This window comes from Chionomys nivalis, chromosome 11 (genome assembly GCF_950005125.1).
Source record: "Chionomys nivalis chromosome 11, mChiNiv1.1, whole genome shotgun sequence".
Classification (NCBI taxonomy): Eukaryota; Metazoa; Chordata; class Mammalia; order Rodentia; family Cricetidae; genus Chionomys; species Chionomys nivalis.
Genome location: NC_080096.1, coordinates 44,141,146 through 44,163,068, shown reverse-complemented (window position 1 = coordinate 44,163,068; position 21,923 = coordinate 44,141,146). Strand labels below are relative to the sequence as shown.

Genomic DNA, 21,923 nt, shown 5'->3' with positions numbered 1-21,923 from the left:
AGGAAATTCACTGAAATGAAATTATATTTGAGAGACTTTCAAGCAAGAATCTCTTTCCTAAAGATTCTTTCTGCTGCTTCTCTACTATTGACTGTGAAGAAGTTAATTTTACATGCTTATGTTTTTGTAGTTTAAAGTTTCATGTTGGAGAGCTTTGAGTTATTATTAAAAATTATTAGAATGGTTAATTTAGAGTTAGTGGTTGTTTTGTAGTCTGCTGTAAATTGAGATGGACTAAATGGTTCAAATCAGCTGGACAAAAGACTGTTTGATTTTGTTGATGTATTCATTTGTCTTTGTAAGGAAATTTTGACACTTTGCAGTCATTTAGAAATGACTTATTTTTTAATTTCACAAGCAACCAAACCATCTATATTCATTTTTGAGTATCTGTACTGAAATCTAAAAAAAGAAAGCTAATTTTCTTTTAATGCTTCTAAATTGGGGGCAGGCTCCTTGGAGGGCATTATGTATGATTGCTTTTGATATTACAGAGCCAGGGGACGTGTGGATGTGTTATTTCATTTAGTGGGTGGGGACTGAGGATAATAAATACACTGGTGTGGTTTGAGAGCCCTCACTGGGAGGGATTGTCCAGTCCCAGAGCTGCTAAGGACCCTTCTGGAAGCTCTGTTGCTTTCTATGGATGATCCGGAATAGCTATGTTCATAGCACCATCTAGCGAGAGAAGTGGGTAACAGCAGAATCCTCTATCACAAAATAAGAACCCAAACTTAAAACTTCATGTAAACATAAAAACATATGCTTTTGGACCTGGGAGGAAAACTGGAGCTAATTTAACTCAACTTCTCCTTTTACAGGTAGGGAGACTAGAGTCCAAAGTGCTGACGTGATTTCCCTAGTAGCATATTTGGTTAGTAACAAGACTCCCGGCCCTTGTCCAGGTTAGTACTGAGTCTTCCCACAGTGAATTGTCTTTGTGTTGTGCTTGGATGACTGTATGGGCTCTTAGGTTAGCCATTTAAGAATGAATAAGCATCAAATGAAAAAGTTCTGTTTCATAGATGTGCTATAAAGTAACTTCCACAACACATGCATTATACCCAAATCTTATTTTGAACCCATTCCCCACAGGGAATATTAATTTGATTTGTAGTTGTTATGACCTGCGTTGTGTTGAGTACTGAGCTACACGAGACAAGGAAGAAATGTGTGTAAAATTCATTGAAAACTTTGCCAGCTTTGCTGATTGATGAACTAACACAATGGTAATCAAAAAATTCAGAACACTTGGGCAAGGACTTTAAAGTTATTGAACCACAAAATAACAAGAGCCCATTTCTCCCATTTTGGTATACACAAGTGTTTTTGATAGATGAAATTTTTTCATTGACAAATTCTGAGAATGATTTAGCTATAAGTATCTCATCCACACTCAGTTGGGAAAGAGCAGTTTGAAATTATTGATTGGAAAAACAGTGTGTAGGGAACTAGTAACTTACAGAACGTGAGTGTGACAGGAGATGCCCTGAGCATGGGACACTTGAGCCCGTGCATGCAGGCAAAGGAACTGGCTCCCCGTAGATGCTGAGGACAGCACAGGTGACAGTGTTGACAGCTGGCCCCAGTCATAGTTCCTGTGTCCTGTCCTGAGTGGGTGTGTGAGTTCTTCATCTAGCCTGTGAGGTGCAGGTCCTGGCATTTGTCTGGCTTTACAGACGACACTGGAAAGTGGAGAGGTCAGACACTGTGGCACATCTCTCCCTGAGGGTGGGTTTTCCACACTCCAGGAGGAGGTGCGTTCATGTGGGATGTGGGGCTTCTTTCTTCTAGGCTGCTGGGAACAGCATCGCCTCTGAAACATGGCCGTTGTTATGTGTTTTGTTCCCTTCAAATATGATAACACTCAAATTGTATTCTCCTAGTTCTTGTCCCCTCTGTTGCACTCCTTTCTAATACTGTCTCATGCCCGACACATGTCTGTGCAATACAGAGGGGATGCCAGGACATCTGGTTTAGATAAACAGTGCTACTGGCATTCAAAATAGACTCTGAACTTCTAACATCAGGCTTTCCCTTCTTGGGGTGATGGCTGGCAGGAGTCGGAGAAGTGAATACATAGAATTATGAAGTCCAGAACCCTTTTCAGTTTGTACTTGCGGGGAACATTTTACTCATACGTGGGATAGGGCTTGGTCTTTCTTTGGTGTTGTGTTGGCCTTGGGAAATGTTCAGGTTTTAAGGGCGGTACTGTGTGCCTTATGGATATCACATCCTGCTGAATTTATTATAAAATAGAATAAATTCCTTGTCAGTGTCTCTTACTGCATCTTCACGCATGTTATTGCTTTAATCTGGACTTGACTAGATCCTTCTTAGTTTATGATTCACAGCACCATCTCTTAGGACCGCCATAGTGTCGTGCAATTACCACAAGCTCCTGCTCCTCCCCAGGGGAAGGAGGACAGAAGCATTGTGTTCTGGGTTCTGAACAGACTGCTTTTCATCCTGATGATCTGCAGCATTAAGTTTCAGAGGTGAATCTGGTGGCCTTGGGGACTGAATTGTTGGTTCCGAATACTGACTGGCTCTTGACTGCTGGAGTTCAGATTGTGGCTCAGTCCCTTGCTCTCCCCATCTGCTCTGTAAACTGATGTGAAATAGCATCACTCACCGGGTCAGGTCATTATGAGCAGTAAAGGAGGTAACACAGTGCTTACAGTTCACAATGAAGTAAGAAGTTGGGGTCTCAACCCCTTGTCTCACTGGTTATAAACCCTACGGTCTCAACATTACCCAGTCCTGCAGCATTCTAGGACACATTTCCCACCGACACCTGTTCCTTATGTTCCTTGGGACTTTGATCACCACTGGCTATTAGAAGAAGGAAAGATGGTTTAGAAAGAGCTTTATCTTTTCTTCATTTGCACCCACAATCTTGGTAAACATACGCTCTTTTATTAGATAGTATTTTTTAAAAACGATTTTATGCCAAACATGATATAAAATCATGGAGGAAGAGGCAGGCAGATCTCTGTAAGTCCAAGGTCAGTCTACTTTAGGATCAGGTTCCAGGGAAACCAGGGATACATAGAGAGATCCTGTCTTTTCTAAAAGGAGATTTTTAAAATTTTTATTTTATGTGTTTGAGTTTTGCTTGTATGTGTCTATGCACCTTATCTGTGCTATGTCCACATAGTCCAGAAGAGAGCTTTGGATCCCCTGGAACTGGAATTGCGGGCAGTTGTGAGCTACCTTTAGGGTGCTGGGACTCTAATCTTGGATCTTCTGGAAGAGCAACAAGTGCTCTTAACCACTGAGCCATCTTTAGCTCATTAGGTTGTTGTATTAATTTGTATGTTTATTTATGTATGTGTCTGTGCATGCATGCTCCATGGTGTGTGGAGGTCAGAGAACAACTTGCAGGCTTCAGTTCTCTTCTCCCACCACACCATTTCAGGGACTTGAATTGATTTCAGCAGGCTAGCGGCAAAGGGCCGTCACCTCCATCCTTCTTGCTGCCCCTCCTCACTTTTGTGGTAAAAATATCTAGCATAAGATCTACTCACTGACAGATTTAAACACATACTGCAGAATGACCTCTGGGAGCAATGTCATAGAGCTGTATCTAAAACCTACTGCGTCCTCATAACTGCCCTACCCTGTGTCTGACTTTACCTACTGTAGATGCCTCATGTAAGCCGGGTCAGGCAGTATTTGCCCTGTACCCACCTCATCTTTCCTAACGTACCATCCCCAGTGTTCATCCACGAGGATTGCCTTCTTGGGTAAGGCTGTTGTGTGTATGCGTGCGTGCATGCGTGCATGCGTTTGCGTACGTACGTGTATGCGTGCGTGTGTGTGTGTGTGTGTGTGTGCAGCCCCGCATGTTCACTCACTCTTCTCTGAGTGAGCACTCAGGTTGTTTCCGGCTGTCGCCGGAAAGCACACTGTCAGTAGTGTAGTAATGAATAGGGAATGCTAGTTTATCTTTGAGATCCTGTTTTTAACTTTTGGGTAAACACTGCATAGAAGGATTGCTGAATCATATGGGTTCCATTCTTAATGTTTTTGGAGCACTCTCTGTATCATCATTTTACATTTCCATGAACAAATGTAAGAATTGAATCTTTCCATATTATTGTTATTTTTGTATCAGCCTCCTAACAGGTGTAAGATGATATCTCTTGTGTTTCTGAGGTGCAGTTCTTGTAGGTGTTGAGATATTGATGGATTTTTCGTACACTCATGTTAACTTGTATGCAGTTATTGAGGTTCTTACACCTTTTGCCCATTTTTCATTGAGTGTACTTTGCTATGGAGTTGTAAGTTTTTCTTGTTTGTTTTGGACATTAATCTCTTTTCAGGTATATTGCATGCAGATATTGTTACCTGTTTCGTTTGCTGTGCAGAAGAACTTATATACAGATGCAGTCTCTGTCCAAGATTGCTGAGCTTTGCTTTGTGCCCTGGAGAAAGTGCGTGTGTCTGTCTCTGTGTGTGTGTGTGTCTGTGTGCATGTGCATGTGTATTCTATCGCTGTCAGATGAAGTGCCCCATGTGTCTATCTGTGTGTGTGTGTGTGTGTGTCTGTGTGCATGTGCATGTGTATTCTATCACTGTCAGATGAAGTGCCCCATGTGTCTATTGGCTATATCTGGTCTAGAGTGATAGTCAAATCCAGTGTTTTCTTACTAATTTTCCATTGGAATTAACTATTCATTATTGAAAATGTTGAGTTTTAGAGATGCCATTGCTATTATATTGTGGTTTGTTTCTGTCTTTAGATCCTTTAATATTTATATATTTAGAGGAGCTTTGATGTTGGATGCATATATTATTTTATTAAGAATTTTTTAATACAATCTTTTCTCATTTTACACAGTTATCCCCATTCCCACTGCCTCCCCTCCTTTCATCCCACCCTTTCCCCACCCCCATCCCCATGGATTGCACATATTTTTACAACTATTTAATTCTGCGTGATGAATTGACCTATTTATTATTGTATAATGTCCTTCTTTGTCTCTTTTTATATTATGTCTGTTGCAAGTTGAGCTACCCTGCTTAGTTTTAGGTTTTGAGTCTGTAAAGTAAAGTAAGTCTCTTGTAAGAAGCATACAGTTAAATAGTTTTTCATTTAGTGACTTTTTTTCATGAATTGGAAATTTGAATCTGTTGTATCCAGGGTAATAAGTGGTAGGGTGGAACTAATTATTGGACTAGAGAGATGGCTCCGTGGGTCAGAACACTTGTTGCTCTTATAGACGACCTTGGTTCAGTTCTTAACACCCAAATGGTGGCTCAAAGCCACATGGAATTCGAGTTTCAGGCGAGACTACACCCTTTTCTGGTGTCCTTTGTTCCATACATGTGATACACATAAATGCATGCAGACAACACTTACACGAATAAGATCAAGTAGATAAATAAGAATTTTTAAAAAGGGCAGATTATTGTTGTTTTGTTATTTTCTGGTTGTCTTATAGTCACTTCTAAAAATTCCTGTCTTGCTTGAGGTTGGATGGTTCCATGCAACAGTATACTTGGGGTCCTCTCTATTTCTGCTCTGTATATCAACTAACAGTTTTGCTTTGTAGTTACTGTGAGGTTTAAGTAGATCGCCTTAAGCATGTAACAGCTTGTTTCAAGCTGATAATCAACAGCTATTTGTATTTCAGTCTAAGTAGCTTCCTTGGCGATTCCTGGAGGGTGGGGCTGGTGGCTGTGAACGTTGCCTTTGAGGCAGTGTGGACTCACTGTGCGCTCTTCCTCTCTCCACCTCCTAGGTGGGGTTTTAGGTGCAAGCCACCACACCCCATTCTTCTAGTTTTTGTTTATCTCAGAAAGTTCAATTCTCCCTCATCTATCAAGGACAGCTTTGCAGGGAAAAGCCTTTCGGTTGGCAATTATCTCTTTATCACTTGAATATTTCAGCATCCCCCTTCTCTGCTAGCTGCAAGGTTTCTGCTGAGATGTCCCCTGATAGGCGGTGTTGAAACAGCCTTTTAAAGAGAGATGTCTCTTATCTTTTGTTACTCCTGGATTGTTTCTTCCTTCGAGTTTGAGTGTTATGTGTTCTAGTATGCTCTCTTTTGGGTTGAATTTGACGGATGACATCTGTACCTCCTGTCTCTGGTTGATGGCATCTGGAAATTCCCAGCGTCATTTCCAAGTTCTTTTTGGTCCTCCTTCTTCTTTCTATAGCTCCTGAGATGTGAGTGTTTTCTCTCTTGATGACCCATAATTTATACAGATATTGTTTGTCATTCTTCTTGTTCCTTTGTATAATTTCAAATGTTCTATCTTTCAGCTTACTCTTTTTATGTCCAGTAGAGTTTCATTGAAGATTTTTATTAAGTTTTTAATTTTAGTCATAGTATTTTTAATTTCCGATATTTCTGTTTTTTAAAGATTATCACTGTTAGACTTTCCAGTATTTGTCTGGATTGTTAACTGAATTTTATTATTTTTTATAGTTCTTTGAACTATTTTCTTTGTGAGTGTTATTCTGAATTCAATTGTCGGACATTTTGTAGGTCTTCACTTCTTTGGGGTCCATTATTGTAACCTGTCAGTTTCTTTTCAAAGTGCTCTGATATTCTTTGTTCCTTATTTTATTTTTAATATAGGGTCTCATGTAGCTCAGGCTAGCCTCAAATTTGGTCTGTAACTAAGAATGACTTTGAACTTTTGACATCCTGTCAGCTTCCCAAAATGTAGGATTACAGGTATGGTAACTGTGTCCAGTAAGAGGTTCTAGGGATAAAACCCAGGCTCTACCAGCTGAGATACATCCAAACCCAATGATTTTTTTTTTCTTGGTTGTACTTGTGTCTTCCTACTGACGTCTGCTTCAGAGTGTTCTTCGATGCACTCCAGGGTCAGCTAGTGACAAACAGAGTGGGGCGAAGCTTTTTTAGTTTGAAATGCTTTTGCTATCTACTGGGCTAATTTTTTCATCTTTTTCTACATATCAAATATTTTAAATATTGCTTTCAACTTTGTTACTTAGATTGAACAGGTATTATTTTACTTCTCTTTTAATTAACATTTGTAAGGTAAAAAATTCCTAAAATCATACTTTTGTTTTGTTCAGACATACATAGCCATGAATGTTCATACCTGTTAGTAGGATATATTTGTGTGTATGTATGCATGCACAGGTGTGCTTGTGCACACGTGACAGCAGTACTAACATTGTGGCCACCAGAGGACAATTTTCAGGAGCTGTGTCTCTATTTTCCTTGCTGAGCAGGGTTTTTCTTGTTTCTGCTGTGGTGCTGCCTGTTCCAGACCAGGAGCCCACACCTTTCCAGGTGACTTTCTTGTCTGCAGTCTCACTGGATTACAGATGATGTCACTACATCTGGGTTTTTATGCAGGTTCTGTGCCTCGAACTTGGGAAGTGAGACCTTTATGGCTAGCACTTTTGCTTACTGACACATTTGTCCTGCTGTTTTTCGGTTCTTTTAAACCTAGAGACCTTAATGTGCTTAAAGAATTACACTGGCTGGGCAGTGGTTGTACATGTCTTTAATCCCAGCACTCAGGAGGCAAGGGCAGGTGGATCTCTGTGAGTTCAAGGCCAGTCTGGTCTATCTACAAGAGCTAGTTCCATGGTTCCATGACAGGCTCTAAAACTACAGAGAAATTGTGTCTTGAAAAACCAGAAGAAGAGGAAGAGGAAGCAGGAGAAGGAGGAGGAGGAGGAGGAGGAGGAGGAAGAGGAGGAGGAGGAGGAAGAGGAAGAGGAAGAAGAAGAAGAAGAAGAAGAAGAAGAAGAAGAAGAAGAAGAAGAAGAAGAGAAAAAAGAATTGCAATGATTTGAATATTGAAAATGAATTTTAGATAATTTCTTCCTCTTTATTTCCCAACCTTGGAAAACATCTTATTAGTGTTTTATGGGCAGGGAGGCAGCATAGATGTTGACTGGCTACTGAGTGTGTGTCTTGGTTAGGTTTCTATTGCTGTGATAAACGCCATGGCCAAGAGCAACCTGAGGAGAAAAGGGTTTATTGTAGCTTACGGTTCTAGATCATAGTCATCATGGAAGAAAGTTGGGGCAGGAAGTCTAACAGGACAGGAACCTGGATGCAGAAACGATGCCAAAGCCATGGATGGTGCTGTTTACTGACTTGCTCATCATGGTTTGCTCAGCCTGCTTTCTTATAGCACCCAGGAGCACCAGCGCAGGGGTGCTCCCACCCATAAGGGACTGGATCTTTCCACGTTAATCATCAACCAAGACAATGCCTCGTAGGCTGGCCCACAAGACAGTCTGGCGGGGACATTTTCTCAATTGAGGTTCCTTTTCCCAAGTGACTCTAGCCTCGTCGAGTTCACATAAAGTCAGCAACACAACCTGTGGCGTTTGTCATGTGTTTTAGGTGTCACAGTCACGCAATTTAAGGCTTTTTGGTTTCACATTTTGACCAATCTGATAGAATTTAGTTCCTAATTTATTCAGTAGTAAAATAGGAAATACAAATACAATTTTTCTAGTTCTTAAAGAAAGAGTAAATTAAGATGTGAAGAAAATTGAACAGACTTTTAAAAAACCTCCAAGACCTTGTATGGAGAGCTTAAAAAGAATTTTTATTACAAATAGTTAAATATAGTTCAGAATTAAACTCTTACTTCCTTCCCAACTCAAATGCTTGAATTACGCTCCTAGAGCTACCACCATTAACAGTTCTTAAGTAGCCTTCCACTGTTCTGTGTATTCAAGGGTGTGGAGATGAGTTTGCATATGTATACTAGATCTATATGCACCCTTTAAAAATAGTGTGTTTAGGATGGCCTAAATGTATTTTTTCATGTAGTTGAGAAAGTTGGACAGATTGATATACCTTAAGGTTAACTATTTTCTACATGTTTGTTTAATTTTTTTCTAAGTGTATCGTTAGGTGTAAAGTTTCTTAAGTGCAGATTATTTTTAGTAGAAAAGTTAATTGATGTGGATGATTTTCCGCTTACTACGTGTTTCCAGTGTCAGCCGTTCTGAAGTGTTTGCAGGCTAGGATCAGGCTTGTGTTGCAGTGCTGTGCTGTGGGAGCTGTGCTCTTCTCTTCATTCTGTTTGCAACCCTGGGAGCAAACTCAGAGCCTAGTGTCTGCTAGGCATGCCACTCTACTGTTGAGTGTGGTTCCCAGAGTGATGATTCCTTCTTTTAAGTGGTGAACAGATTCTTTCATTAAAATGATGATAAAAAGTAGAATATTTTCAAAACATGTAGTGACACAAAAGTAAACTTAAACGTGTTTTCCTTCTCTCTCTCCCCTTCCCTTTCCCTCTCCTACCTCGTCTTTCTCAGCCTTTTGGATACCTGGCTGTTATTTGTTTTTAAAGTTGTGGTAACTAAGCTCATTGTGTGCCTTATTAATTCTGTGTTTAGGCATGTGTGGACGTAAGAGCCAGCTCAGTATTTTGGCAGCAGATGGAGTTTTCGGAGCGTCTTCATGGCTACCCAAAGTTGCCAGAGTGGCTGTCAACACACCCTTCTCATGGGAACCGAGCTGAGCACTTGGACAGACTTATACCACAGGTGAGCTAGCCCAGGTCACAGGTGAGCTAGCCCTGCTAATCCTGTTACTTTTAAAGTATAGAAAAAGTGAGTTTTAATGTGCAATTATTTTGGTCACTATAATTATTGATTATTGGCTTTCACAGAGTTGAACTGAAAAGGAAAGCCCTATTTACCCACAAGTCTTGGGTATAGTAGGTTTGTTCCTGGCTGCTCATCCCTGAAATAATCACTCAGAAACTATATTATTTGCCATACTGTTTGGCCAATAGCTTAAATGTCTTTTTAGCTAGCTCATATCTTAAATTAACCCATTTCTGTTAATCTATGTATTGTCATGTGGCTATGGCTTACCGGCAAGGTTCTATCCCGTATCTGTCGGGGCTACATGACTTCTCCTTGTCGCCCCCCCCACCCCCCGCGTCTACCTCTATTCTGTCCTGTCCTTCACAGCATACAGAGGGGACTCCCACATCACTTGGGGAGTAAATTGCTATGTACAGCTGAGTTTTTTCAATGTGGAGGTCTAACTCTTTAGTGTCTGACTTTGTAACTAATTTGGTAATATTTTAAAACTGGGCCTGGAAATATAGTTCAGTTGGTGAGTGCTTGCCTACAGAAAACGCCTGATTGCATCTCTAGCACCCCATAAACTGTGATGATACACACTAGACGTACCAGCGCTTGGGCGGTGGAGACAGGAAAATTGGGAGTTCGAGGTCAACCCCAGCTCCAAAGTGAGTTTGAGGTCAACATGGGCTACATGAGACCCTGTCTCAAAGAATAAGCAAAAAGGGAAAAGAAAACAACTTTTTTTCAATATGTTGGTTATAATTTGTTTTTTATTTAACTTTTTGTTTAAAATGTCTGTTAATAAGCTAAATATAAGTTTTGGATTAAATGGTTAAATGGGTATCAACTCTAGTTTTGATTTGTAGTTTTTGTTTGTTTTTGAGCCAAGGTCACACTGCATAGCCCTGGGTGACTTTGAACTTACTGTGTAGACAAGCCTGGCCTAGAATTCACAGAGATCCCCTGTTTCTGCCTTTGCCTCCCGGGTGCTGGATTTAAAGATGTGCTCTCTCATGGCTGGCTCTTGTCAAATTTTTTGTTTGTTTGTCTGAGACAGCTATATGAGCCTAGGCTTACTTTGACCTTTTGTGTACAGGCTGACCTTGAACTCTGAGGCTGACCTTGAACTCAGAGTGCTGAGTGTAGCCCCTGTGCTGCTCCACCTGGTTTGTCCAGTCCTGGGATCCAGCACAGGCTTCACACATGCTGTGCAGGAACTCTACCAACTGAGCTACACTTCCATCTCTGTGTGGCTTAGAAACAGTGGGGATTTGTTTGTAACTTCAGAAACTGGGAAATCTTAGATCAAGATTGATGTCTTGTAAGGATCCAGTTTCCACTTGATAGATGGCTGTCTCCTAGTATAACCTTACATGGTGAAGTAGGAAGCGTAGGCTTTGGAGTCAGTTTGTCTATCTGTCCATCCATCCATCCATCCATCCATCCATCCATCCATCCATCCATTGATCCGTCCGTCCGTCCATCCCTCCATCCACCCATCCACCCACCCACCCACCCACCCACCCACCCACCCACCCATCCATCCATCCATCCATCCATCCATCCATCCATCCATCCATCCTTTGTTTATTTATCATTGTATTTTAAGTCAGAGCCCTCACTCTGGAGCAAACCATGTGCTTCAAAGAAGGTGTTCTTGAACTTGAGCTCTTCCTATGTCAGTTTCCCCACTGTTGGGACTGTAGGCATGGGTCACTACGCTAGGAATAGAACATCTTTTAATGAGGCACTGATCCCATTGAGATTGACCTTTACACTCTGATCACACTTCAAAGGCCTCATTTTATAAGGCTATCACCTGGGTATTAGGATTTCAGCATGTGAAGTCTGAGAGGCACAAACATTGGTTGATTAGCACCTTTTATCTGAATCAAATCTTGTTTAGATCCTTAACATGAAGGAAAAACATAGCAAAAATAGTAGTGAAGCTTACCTGATGTAATCTGTAGTATGGCTCACCTAAACTGGGTAGTATATGTGTTTCACCCGTAATTGTTCATACTGAGGGCCAGCGAAGACCCCAGATGTTAGAGGCCCTGGGGAGGTTGTTACTTGTCTCTAAAGTCACGACACACACAAGTTCTTTTCATTTTAACTCAGTTTAATTCTAAACTGTGTGGCTTGTTAAAACTAGATAACAGATTCTACCAGCCAGCTGTGATTTGAAGCCTACCCTAAATTCTGAAGCTGTCATTCCATCAAATCCCTGAGGATCTTAAGACAGGTAAAAAAAGATGTGTTTTAGGGAGGTCTGTGAAACAGGAAGGAGTTGATTAGAGAGCACAGGGAACATGGCTGGAGAAACAAATGTTATTTGGGAGCCAGTGAAGAAGGAAAGCAGGGGAGATCTTTTTTTTTTTCCTAAAAATAAACCACCCCAGTACAGAAATTTAATTTGAAAACTGCAGGTAAATTTCTTATATTTTTCCCCCAAGTGATTAAATTCAATTTGAAAGCAATAAAACTCTACTACAACATTGGGAATAATTCAGTGGTTGAAGCGAGAATGATAGTTAGTACAAGGGTATACTGTTAATTAGAACACACAATCATAAAGATTGGAATGGGCTGCTCTCCTATGTCTGCTTCTATAATGGAAGAAAGCAGCCATGTATGGAAGATGTGTTCCTGCACACCACTAAAGACTACATTCTTTTTTTTTTTTTTTTTTTTTTTTTTTTTTTTTTTTTTTTGAGACAGAGTTTTATTGTGTAACAGCCTTGGCTGTCCTGGAACTAGCTCTGTAGACCAGGCTGGCCTCCAACTCACAGAGATCCACCTACCTCTGCCTCCCAAGTGCTGGAACTGAAGGTGTGTGCCATCACTACCTGGCAAGACTACATTCTTATTTTCTTGGGATTATTTTTCTAAAATGTGTACAGGGTTGAATTTTAGTAAGGCTTCTGTCCCCTGACATTTGGATAGTCAGACACATTTCTAAGGTCCAGGGCACTGGTGCTCAAAACAGTTTGCAGCAGACACAGTGTTTTCAGTGGCGCCCTGCAGAGCTAGTAGAACTGGTGAAATCTTTAAGTTCAACTTAGGAACTGAGTAGAGAACAAGGTGAAGGATGGGTTATTCACAGTAGATGTCGTCTGTGCTTCCTCAGAGAGAGGACAGAACCAGTTGTGATTCAGATGTTTGGGGAAAAAACCAAGAGAGCAAGACCTTGTGGTTCTGTGATGGGAGCATAAATTTTCATGACTTTAACATTTAATTTCAAGTGCTAAGGATTATATCTATTTTATCAGATTCTTAGAATGCCATTATGAAATATATTATTTCTTGATATAATTTATCAACATTAAAGATATATTAAATGTTGAATTTGAATCACTATGTTGATATTGATGTTGAATAACTATGACTTTGGTCTTGATTAACTATGCTGTAGGTCTTGTAAGTGATAGGAATAGCATAGACATGTTCACCCTCATCCACCCTCACCCGCATCCTCCTCTACCCTCACCCTCATCCACCCTCACCCTCATCTACCCTCACTCTCATCCACCCTCACCCTCATCCACCCTCACCCTCATCCACCTCACCCTCATCTACCCTCACCCTCACCCACCTTCACCCTCACCCACCCTCACCCTCATCAATCCTCACCCTCATCCACCCTCACCTTCACCCTCATCCATCCTCACCCTCATCCACCCTCACCCTCACCCACCCTCACCCTCATCTACCCTCACCCTCATCCACCCTCACCCACCCTCACCCTCATCCACCCTCACCCTCACCATCACCCACCCTCACCCACCCTCATCCTCACCCTCACCCTCATCCACCCTCACCCTCACCCACCCTCATCCTCACCCTCATCCACCCTCACCCTCATCAAGCCCAGTCTCTAGTGAGGGAGTTGGACAGCAGAGGAGATGTGAGAGATGAGGCTGTCTGGAGTCTCTCTTTGTAAAGACTCTAGTCCTGTTGGGTGAGGATCCTGTACTTATAGCCTAATTTATCCTTAATTACCTTCTTGTAGCCTCTCTTCCCAACTAACTATGTACATACTGAAATAGGAGTTTCTGGTGGGCAGCTAATATGTGAGCAGAATGGGCGGGTTGTTGGAAAAGCAGTGAAAATGGAGTATCTAGGGTTGGAGAGATGGTTCAGTGGGTCAGCTGTTGGCCATGGAAGAATGAAACTGTGGGACTGGACCCCAGAACCTGTGCAAAGCTGAGCATAGTCTGCAGTGCCAGCACTGCTCCAGTGATTTGGAGGCAGAGACAGGAGAATCCCCAGAAACTCGGGCCAGCTACTCTGCTGTACTCAGCACTGAACTAGAAGAGGCCCTTTTTAAATAAGGTGAGGGTCAACACTGGGAATGCCCTTTGTCTTCCAGACAAGTCCCTCTGTCTGCATTCACGAACACACACGTACACACACATACACGTGCACACATGCACACACTGCACACACACATGCTCATTGGTTTAACAAACGAACTAAAGTGAGATGGCTAGAGTAAGTGGTCCCAGTGAGGGCTCCGAATTTGCTCCAAGGTAAGATCTTAATGGAGGGCCTGAACAGAGACTGGAGACACGATGTCCTGACTTGTCCACTCGCTTTATTCTGGAGGAATTTGACATCATATTGTTCAGAGAACAAACTATTCCCTTCCTTGTTTTGTTTGGTTTTTGATCTAGGATCTCTCTATGTAGTCCTGGTATCTTGGAACTTGCTATGTAGATCAGGCTGGCCTCAAACTCAGAGATCCACCTTCCTCCCTCCCCAGTGCTGGCGTTAAAGGCAAGTGCCACCATACTGGCTTCTTATTTTGAGTCAAGATAGCACCATCAAATTGAAAGGGAAAATGTACTTACTATTTTTTTAATGTGAATTCTGAGGGGAAAACAACATGTATAAATGCTTAGTTAATCATGTGATCCACTAGTATATGAAAGTGATAAATATAGGTTTGTAGTAATAATATTATTTGTTGTTGGTTAGCTGATATGATATAATTTTATTTACTTGAAATAATCAGTTAGATTTAGGAAACATATTCCACATATTTTGGTTACCATAACAACTTGGGTGAAAAACTGCAGAACAGATGTTATGTCAACCTGTTGATGTTTCATAGCGTGAGCTTCAGAATTACAGTTACGCCGTTTAGACTTTGAGTTTATGTACATCATAATTTGTCTTTGAAAGAAATACCTTATTTAAGTATAAAATATGATCAGTGTGAATAACAGAAATTTTGTTGAAAGGTTTATTTTAAAATCAAATCTTTCAGGTTTGTTTTCTCTGTGTTCCTGCTGGTTTTCTTTCTCGCTGCCATCGCTCTTCATGAGGGTGACGGGGTGGGCAATCATAGAAGAACTAGAAAACATTTAATTTGGAATCGCTGTTAAGGTTATATAATTATAATCATAATTTGAATAGGATTTGTTTCTAAGTATTTTAATTGTAAACAACATTCCATCTCTAGGCACGAGAATCACTTGGTAGCAGGCTGTAAATGCATTCATTTTAACCTCATTTTATTTTTAATCCTTTAAACTTTCAGGCAGCTGGGAATTTGAACTCATGTGTAAATCATTCTTATGCATTTGTAATTGGATAAAACAAATGAATAAATCATTAATATTGTGCATCTCATGAGCACAGAATGTAAGTGTTTAGAATTACCATGAAATGTCATTGTTGGCCATGTGTAAAAACATACACTGCTCCACCTTGCTGAATCTCATTTTGTCTGACGTGGAGAGTGTTGAGGAAGCAAGCAGCAGCTACTGTAATTGAATCGGCCTCTGAATCCTAAGAAGCCAGGAAGCCTGGCACTAACGTTGTCTAAAACTTTAAGAAACAACATTATGACTAAGTGAATGGACTGTTAGAAAAGATTACTTTGAAGGCTAAGACAAGAAGGAGTAATGGTGTGTGTTTAAAATGGAGGTGGCCCCCGAAATATCTTGCTTTCTGTTTCCCGTGGGCTCTTTTAATCTAATCACAAAGCCATTCTGGCATTAGTTTTTCTCCTTTCTCCTTTCACTTAGTTACCATTTATATGTTATGTATAAATAATTTCCGTCTTACTTGATGTGGACTATGTAGAAAGATCCCAGTGTATGCCAGCAGCTGGTTCATACTTCAGTTGTTACTGGAAATAAATGTAGCCAGAACCTTTAAAAAACAAAGTACTTGTGCGCTCATTGCTCATGCCTTTTTAACCTTTTGAAATGTTTTTATGGGATATAACAAGATGCATGATGTTTGTACACATCACGGAGTGTCAGGTCAAGCTAACAAGCAGATCCTTCACCTCACAGCTTTGGAGGGTGACAGCTCATGTCCACATCGTGGCCGTATATACTGTTACTGGTTGTGCCGTCTGCTACACAGTGGTACCCAGAACTTCCTCCTTTCACCCCACTGAAATATTGTCCCTGACCAGCATCTCCCCATCTCTTCTCTGCTCTGGTGGTCACCATGCTCTCCAGTTCCCCACGTGAGATCACACTGTGCCTTCAAATTCATCTGTGTTGGGACAGATAACAAGACTTCCTCTTCTGTGTTTGCTTTGTTTTTGGAGCTTCATTCTGTAGCTGGGGCTGACCTTGAACTTGAAGCAGTTTTTCCAGCTCTCCATTATGAGTGCTGGGGTTCTAGGCCTATACTACACTGCCTGGCTAGGATTTCATCATTCTGGTAGGAGGGGTTGGCTAAAGAGTTTTGTTCAGAAACCTTAGCCTTACTTATGACCCCTGAGAGCAGCCTACCTACTTCAACGCAGCCTTTTAGTTTAGTTTATTTACTGGAAGTTCTCACTTACCTCATAACTTTTGACCATTTAAAAAAATAAGTCAGACTTCAATTTCCATTGTTTGTAAAAAATGATTTGAAAGATAAATATTTTGATGTGTAACTCTGATTTGTATAAATATTTAGTGAACATACCTTAGATTTATTTAACTCATTAATTAATGAGGAACATGGTAAAATGTCACAACGAGTGGAAAGGAGAATTTAGCAACCATAATGTAAAAAGTCTTGTGTGAGATGTAAGCACGCAAACCCAAGCCTCTGTGTAGTCTTGCGGACGACGAGCACAGGCTCTGCTAGCCCAGCTGGAATTCTGAGGGAATTGAGCCTGGGTTTTTATCTAATCCAAGAGTTGGGAGCTGACTCCAAACGGAGTGGCCATAAATTCTGTGAATTCATTGGACTGTGCAGGTCCAAAGAAACAGCTGTTTACTCAGGCATTTCTCAAATCTGCAAGGTGTTGTTAGGGTTCAGAAAATGGTTCCCTCCGGCAGACTCGGGTTTTGACCTGACGCCTGTATCTGTCTTCCTTTTGTCGGTAGACCTCTAAGTCTCAGGAAAGGATCCATCCATCCTTTGTCTCTCCCTTCCCCTCTGCCTCCCTTTCTCCTCCCACTACTCTAGCCATCCTTCAGCCATTGTGGGGCTGATAAATAAGAGCATAGTCAACAGAAATACAACTAGTTATAAAACAGCTTTACAATAGGGCAATAAACAGTGGCTTCTTACCAGACATAGTTTGCTTCTATTTCCATAGACACATATAATTTTCATTATTATTAATGTTAAAATAACAGAAACAGGGCAAATATTTGGTGAGGCATTTTAGCCAAATGATATTAGTTAGTAGTAGCTCAGGTTAAAATCAGAAGTAATTAGAATGTATATATAGACATGAAGCTTGGTTTCAAAAACTGTGTGGTGTTGTGTGTATGTGTATGTTTATGTTTATGCGGTGTTGTGTGTATGCTTATATGGTGTTGTGTGTATGTGTATGTTTATGTTTATGCGGTGTTGTTTGTATGCTTATATGGTGTTGTGTGTATGTGTATGTTTCGGTATGGGCTGTCACGGTAGACGCAGCTAAGTATAAGAATGGCAGGAAGCTAGAATGAACCTCCTTAGGCTAATGTTGGAAAGAAGTAAGGTGTCAGTAAGTCAAATAAAATTTATTTTAGAAACCTATATAGTCACAGCAAATTAACCAAGACAAGGGCTCTGAGCCATAATGGGGATTTACTGTGGCGACTTTGTCCACAAGTGCAGAGAACAATTACTTAGTGGCTTATTAATTCTAGCATCAAAATATAAAAAGGGACATCAACTATCTGTCTCATTTTATGAGCACAAATGGTTTTGTTTCAGCAATTTGATTAAAATGTCTTTTAAAATTTATGAGTTGGGATCATTAATTAGCAAACAAGTCAGTGTATATCATAAGTATTATTTATCACAAGCAACCAAATTATCCTCACATCCATAGGTGGCATCTTGAAGACACATGAAGGCTGAAATGCAGTCCTGACTTTGATTTCTCTCTTTCCTATTCTTCTGCATCCTGTCCACAACAGTCTTTGGATTTCCTCCAGTGTGCATTAGGAATCTCCGTAGACCCTCACCATGGCCACTACTTAGAACAAGTCACCATCATCTCCTAGTTCCTGAACCTCTCTCCCAAGTTCATTTTTTCCATTAATGGCCTATTTGCAATGTACAACGAGAATTGTCTTTTACATGTTGTTTTCTTCCCTAGAACTTTCCAGAGTTTTCTCATGTAACTTAAAATGAGAATCTACCCTGTTCTAGTTACTTTCTGTTGCTGTGATGAAACATTGGCCAAAACGAGTTTGCGGGCCGGATGGTTTTATTTAGGCTACAGGTCACAGCCATCACTGAAAGGAGCCAAGGCAGGAACCTGGCTAGGGTCAGGGATTGAAACAGAGACTTCAGGGGAACGCTGCTTACTGGCTTATTATGGCTCATTCAGCTTGCTTGCTTATATAATCCAGGAATGGTTCTGTCCACAGTGGGCTGGACCTTCCCATGTCAATCATTAGTTAAGAAAGTGCCCCACATACACACCCATAGGCTAATTGGATGGATGCCATGCCTCAGTTGAGGTTCCCTCTTCCCAGGTGACTCTAGTTTATGTAATGATGAGAGAACTCTCCAGCTCAGTCCGCAGTCTTCCGATCACTGCCTGTCTTGCTCCACAGTCTTCCTTGGTTCTAGTCGTTTCACCAGGCTTGTTTCCTCCTTATGGAACCCCCCCCCCCCTTGTGGATTTCTCTGTTCCAGACGTCACCTTCCCAAAGGAGCTTTTTCTGTTCCCTCAGTATCAAATAGCCCATCTCCCGTGCAGACATTCTCCCTTCTCAAACTAGAATGTTCTTATTTCCTGTTGATTGCTTTCTACCATGTGGCCCCTGTTCTCTGTGGTCTCTCCGGTGACTACACAGCTTCTGAGATACCTAGTGAATACTTAAGTGACCTAGGCTATATAACAATAGAAAACAACAGACAAAAACAGGACATTCTGCAGTAGAAATGAATAATGCTTTCAATGCTTAGATGATATTAGCTGTAGGAAATCATAGTTATCAGTGAGAAAAAGATGCTCACAGAACTGGGGATGTCGAATTAGCAGTGTGCTTAGGAGTCTTTGCCTCAATTCTGACCAAGTGACCTTGCTTAGAGAAAAACCTAACCTTTGCCTGTCTCCATACATTGTTAGGTTAGCAGACCCTTCAAAGGTATGTTTTATGAACCCATGTGTCTGTGGTAAGGCCCTGCCTCCTTTCCCCTCACCCGTGTGTCTGTGGTAAGGCCCTGCCTCCTTTCCCCTCACCCGTGTGTCTGTGGTAAGGCCCTGCCTCCTTTCCCCTCACCCGTGTATCTGTGGTAAGGCCCTGCCTCCTTTCCCCTCCTCACCTCTTGACACTTTCCTAATAAAAAGTGGTTTGCCTTAAGACAGAAACTTAGATAATATTTGTAAATTACTGCGCAGAGCAAGACCTGTGGAATCTTTAGGGTGGCTTGCTTTCATGCATACCTTCAGTCTTCCTCAGGATTCTCGGAACTATATTTTCTAGTTATTGGATTATCTTTCCATTTTCTTATACATTGTAGACTCTCCATAATATTTTTACAGGATTTATTAAAATGATTATTCATAGTTTAAAGTCTAGCCTGCATTTATGAAGTGCATGTAATATGCAATACATAGATTTGAACAGAAAATAAAGGCAGTGAAAGGCATATTCTACGTGCACATGGGAAAAATTCTCACTTTTGAAGAAATATCAAGATTTATTTACTATGACAGATTTGAATTTATAAGAGAAAAAAGATGTTAGCACATTGAAATGTAATAGAATATATAGAAAGAAAGCCAAAAATCTAGAAAATATTTTATCAATATATTAAGTAAATCTTTCTATTAAAAAGAATTTATATATATATATATGATATATAATCTAATTTTTCTTGAGAAGAAGTAGAATGCAACAGTCCACATGCAAGGAAACAGTAATAGGACATCTTATCAAGAATAGTTTTTCTAGCAGTTAAGGAAAGAGATCAAACATTCCCAAAGTGCATATACTTAGTACAAAGGCCATTCAAAGAAGCATGTGGTACAAAATTCATTAGCATAAAAGCATACTAGACAAAAGCAAACATTTCAGCCTTTTTATTTCTAAGCCAACTTTACTTTTTAAGAAAAGGAATAGATTTTTTTAAATGTTTGTGAAATTTTATATATATAAAAGAATTATTCGAGACAAGGTCTCATGTATCTCAGGCTGGCTTCAAACATATTCTGTAGCTGAAGATAACCCTGGAATTCTGATCTTTCTGAGTCTCCCTCCTAAGTGATGCAGTTATAGGCATCCCCTTCCACGCCCACTTTATCCATGGTTCTGTGCATCCCATAGCTTTGGGCATGTGGTGTGGTATACATCCAACCTATAGAATACAAGGTTTTTTCCCTCTGCCATTAAACGTTCCATGCCTGTTTATCTTTCTTTCTCCTTGTCCTCCACAGAGTTAGGTCATTTGGGGGGCTGGTTGTGTGCAGTAGCACTCTGAGACTGCCCTCTGTTTGATAGTGACTCTATGCAGTCACACGCTGTTTTGGGTTTTCCCAGCGTATGTAAATGCATGCTTCTGTTGCTGTTCCCTAATGTTCCACTTTTAAGCCTTCTATTTATTCCCCACTGCAGAGAACTAGATCTAGCTTTCTTTTCACTCCTGGCGGGCCCCACACATGCACACACATGCTGCTCTCTTCTTTCCCAAATGATTAAATTGTGATTTGGGTTGATTCAAGATTTGGTATTTTCAACTATAAACATCAGTTACAACCGAGTTACACAGTGCGTTATAATTACTCTTCCTTTCCCCACAACATTTTATTCTCCCTAGAGTTAAAAACTGTTGTGAGTTTGATTTTCTGCTCCGTCTCTGTCATTAGCATCTATGCCATCCTGGAAGGTCACAGCTGTGAGCAACTTTGTTGTTGCTGTTTTTCTTCAGTGGGTTCAGTCATGGATGCTCTATTATTTTTTTTGTGTTGTAAACAGTCTCTTATAGAAGTTTCAGAGCCTTGTTAATACGGCGTTATTCTCAGTATCTGCTAAGGGTGATCAAGCTGTTTGCTCTCTCCGAGACTTGTTAGCTCGCACTGTGACTGTTGTTACACAGACAACTGCTGCCTTGAAAATGATGGTCACTGGATCAGATCATGGAGAGCGATGACAGACTTACCTGTGGTTCTTCTTCACGTGTTATACTTGAGTTGACGTCTATGTAAACACGCAGACATGTTCTTTTACTTTTGGTTGTCTTGTGCAGACCATGTGAGGAACTGCATTGTATTCTTCCTCGTAGGCTATCAAACTTCGGGAGGTCTGTAATTGCCCACCCCTCTCTGGACCAGACCCTCGGCTGCTCTTCCAGCTTACCATGAAGCATTTTCTTGAAGACTCAGAGAAAGAGGACCTCAACATCACTGTTAAGAAACAGAAACCGGATGCTGCCCCTGTTCAGAAGCAGGAGCAGATACCACTGACGTACATGGTTGAGAAAAGAACAGGCTGAACTAAAATGCATGAGACTTGGGGTGTGAAGAAGACAGCAATCCACATCATTTTCGTGCCACTCTTAGAAATGATGTTCTCAATGAACAAGAAATGGATTTCATGGTCAAGCCATGGATATTACAGATATCGGAATTTTTCTAGATTTGTATCTTTCATGAAATATCAATGTATTTTAATCTATTTTAAAATACTTACAATGAGGAAAATGTCACAGAATAAATTTATATTATGCATCTTACTGTCATCCATATCCGCTTTAGATTTGGAAGTTGGGCCCCTAGTGAATGCATACTCTGAGTGTGGTAATTATTTTAAAAATCTTCCTGCTCAGCCTGCAGCGGGTTTTGGAGTCTGGGTGGTTATGAAATGGGTAACTGGTAGTCTGAGGATGATGGACTGCACTGGGTGTTGGGGTGTGTGGAGAAGGGAGTAACTCCCAAAGGAAATACCTCCAGATGGAT

The 21,923-nt window shown here is 40.8% G+C and overlaps 1 protein-coding gene across 2 annotated transcripts in view; it reads left to right on the top strand.

Moving 5' to 3' along the window:
• Oma1 (OMA1 zinc metallopeptidase) overlaps positions 1–21,688 on the top strand; it is a 52,053-nt gene extending 30,365 nt beyond the window's left edge. Inside the window, exons 8-9 of one of the 2 annotated variants that reach the window (XR_009057994.1) lie at positions 822–905; positions 9,359–9,457. Coding sequence is in view for 1 of the 2 variants with exons in the window: in XM_057784600.1 (XP_057640583.1) it covers positions 9,359–9,508; positions 21,251–21,460 (360 nt within the window). In the remaining variant the exon portion in view is untranslated. Of the gene's footprint in view, positions 1–821; positions 906–9,358; positions 9,509–21,250 lie in introns of those variants that run through there. The other variant, XM_057784600.1, reaches the window with a different exon arrangement.
• The last annotated feature ends 235 nt before the right edge of the window (positions 21,689–21,923 follow it).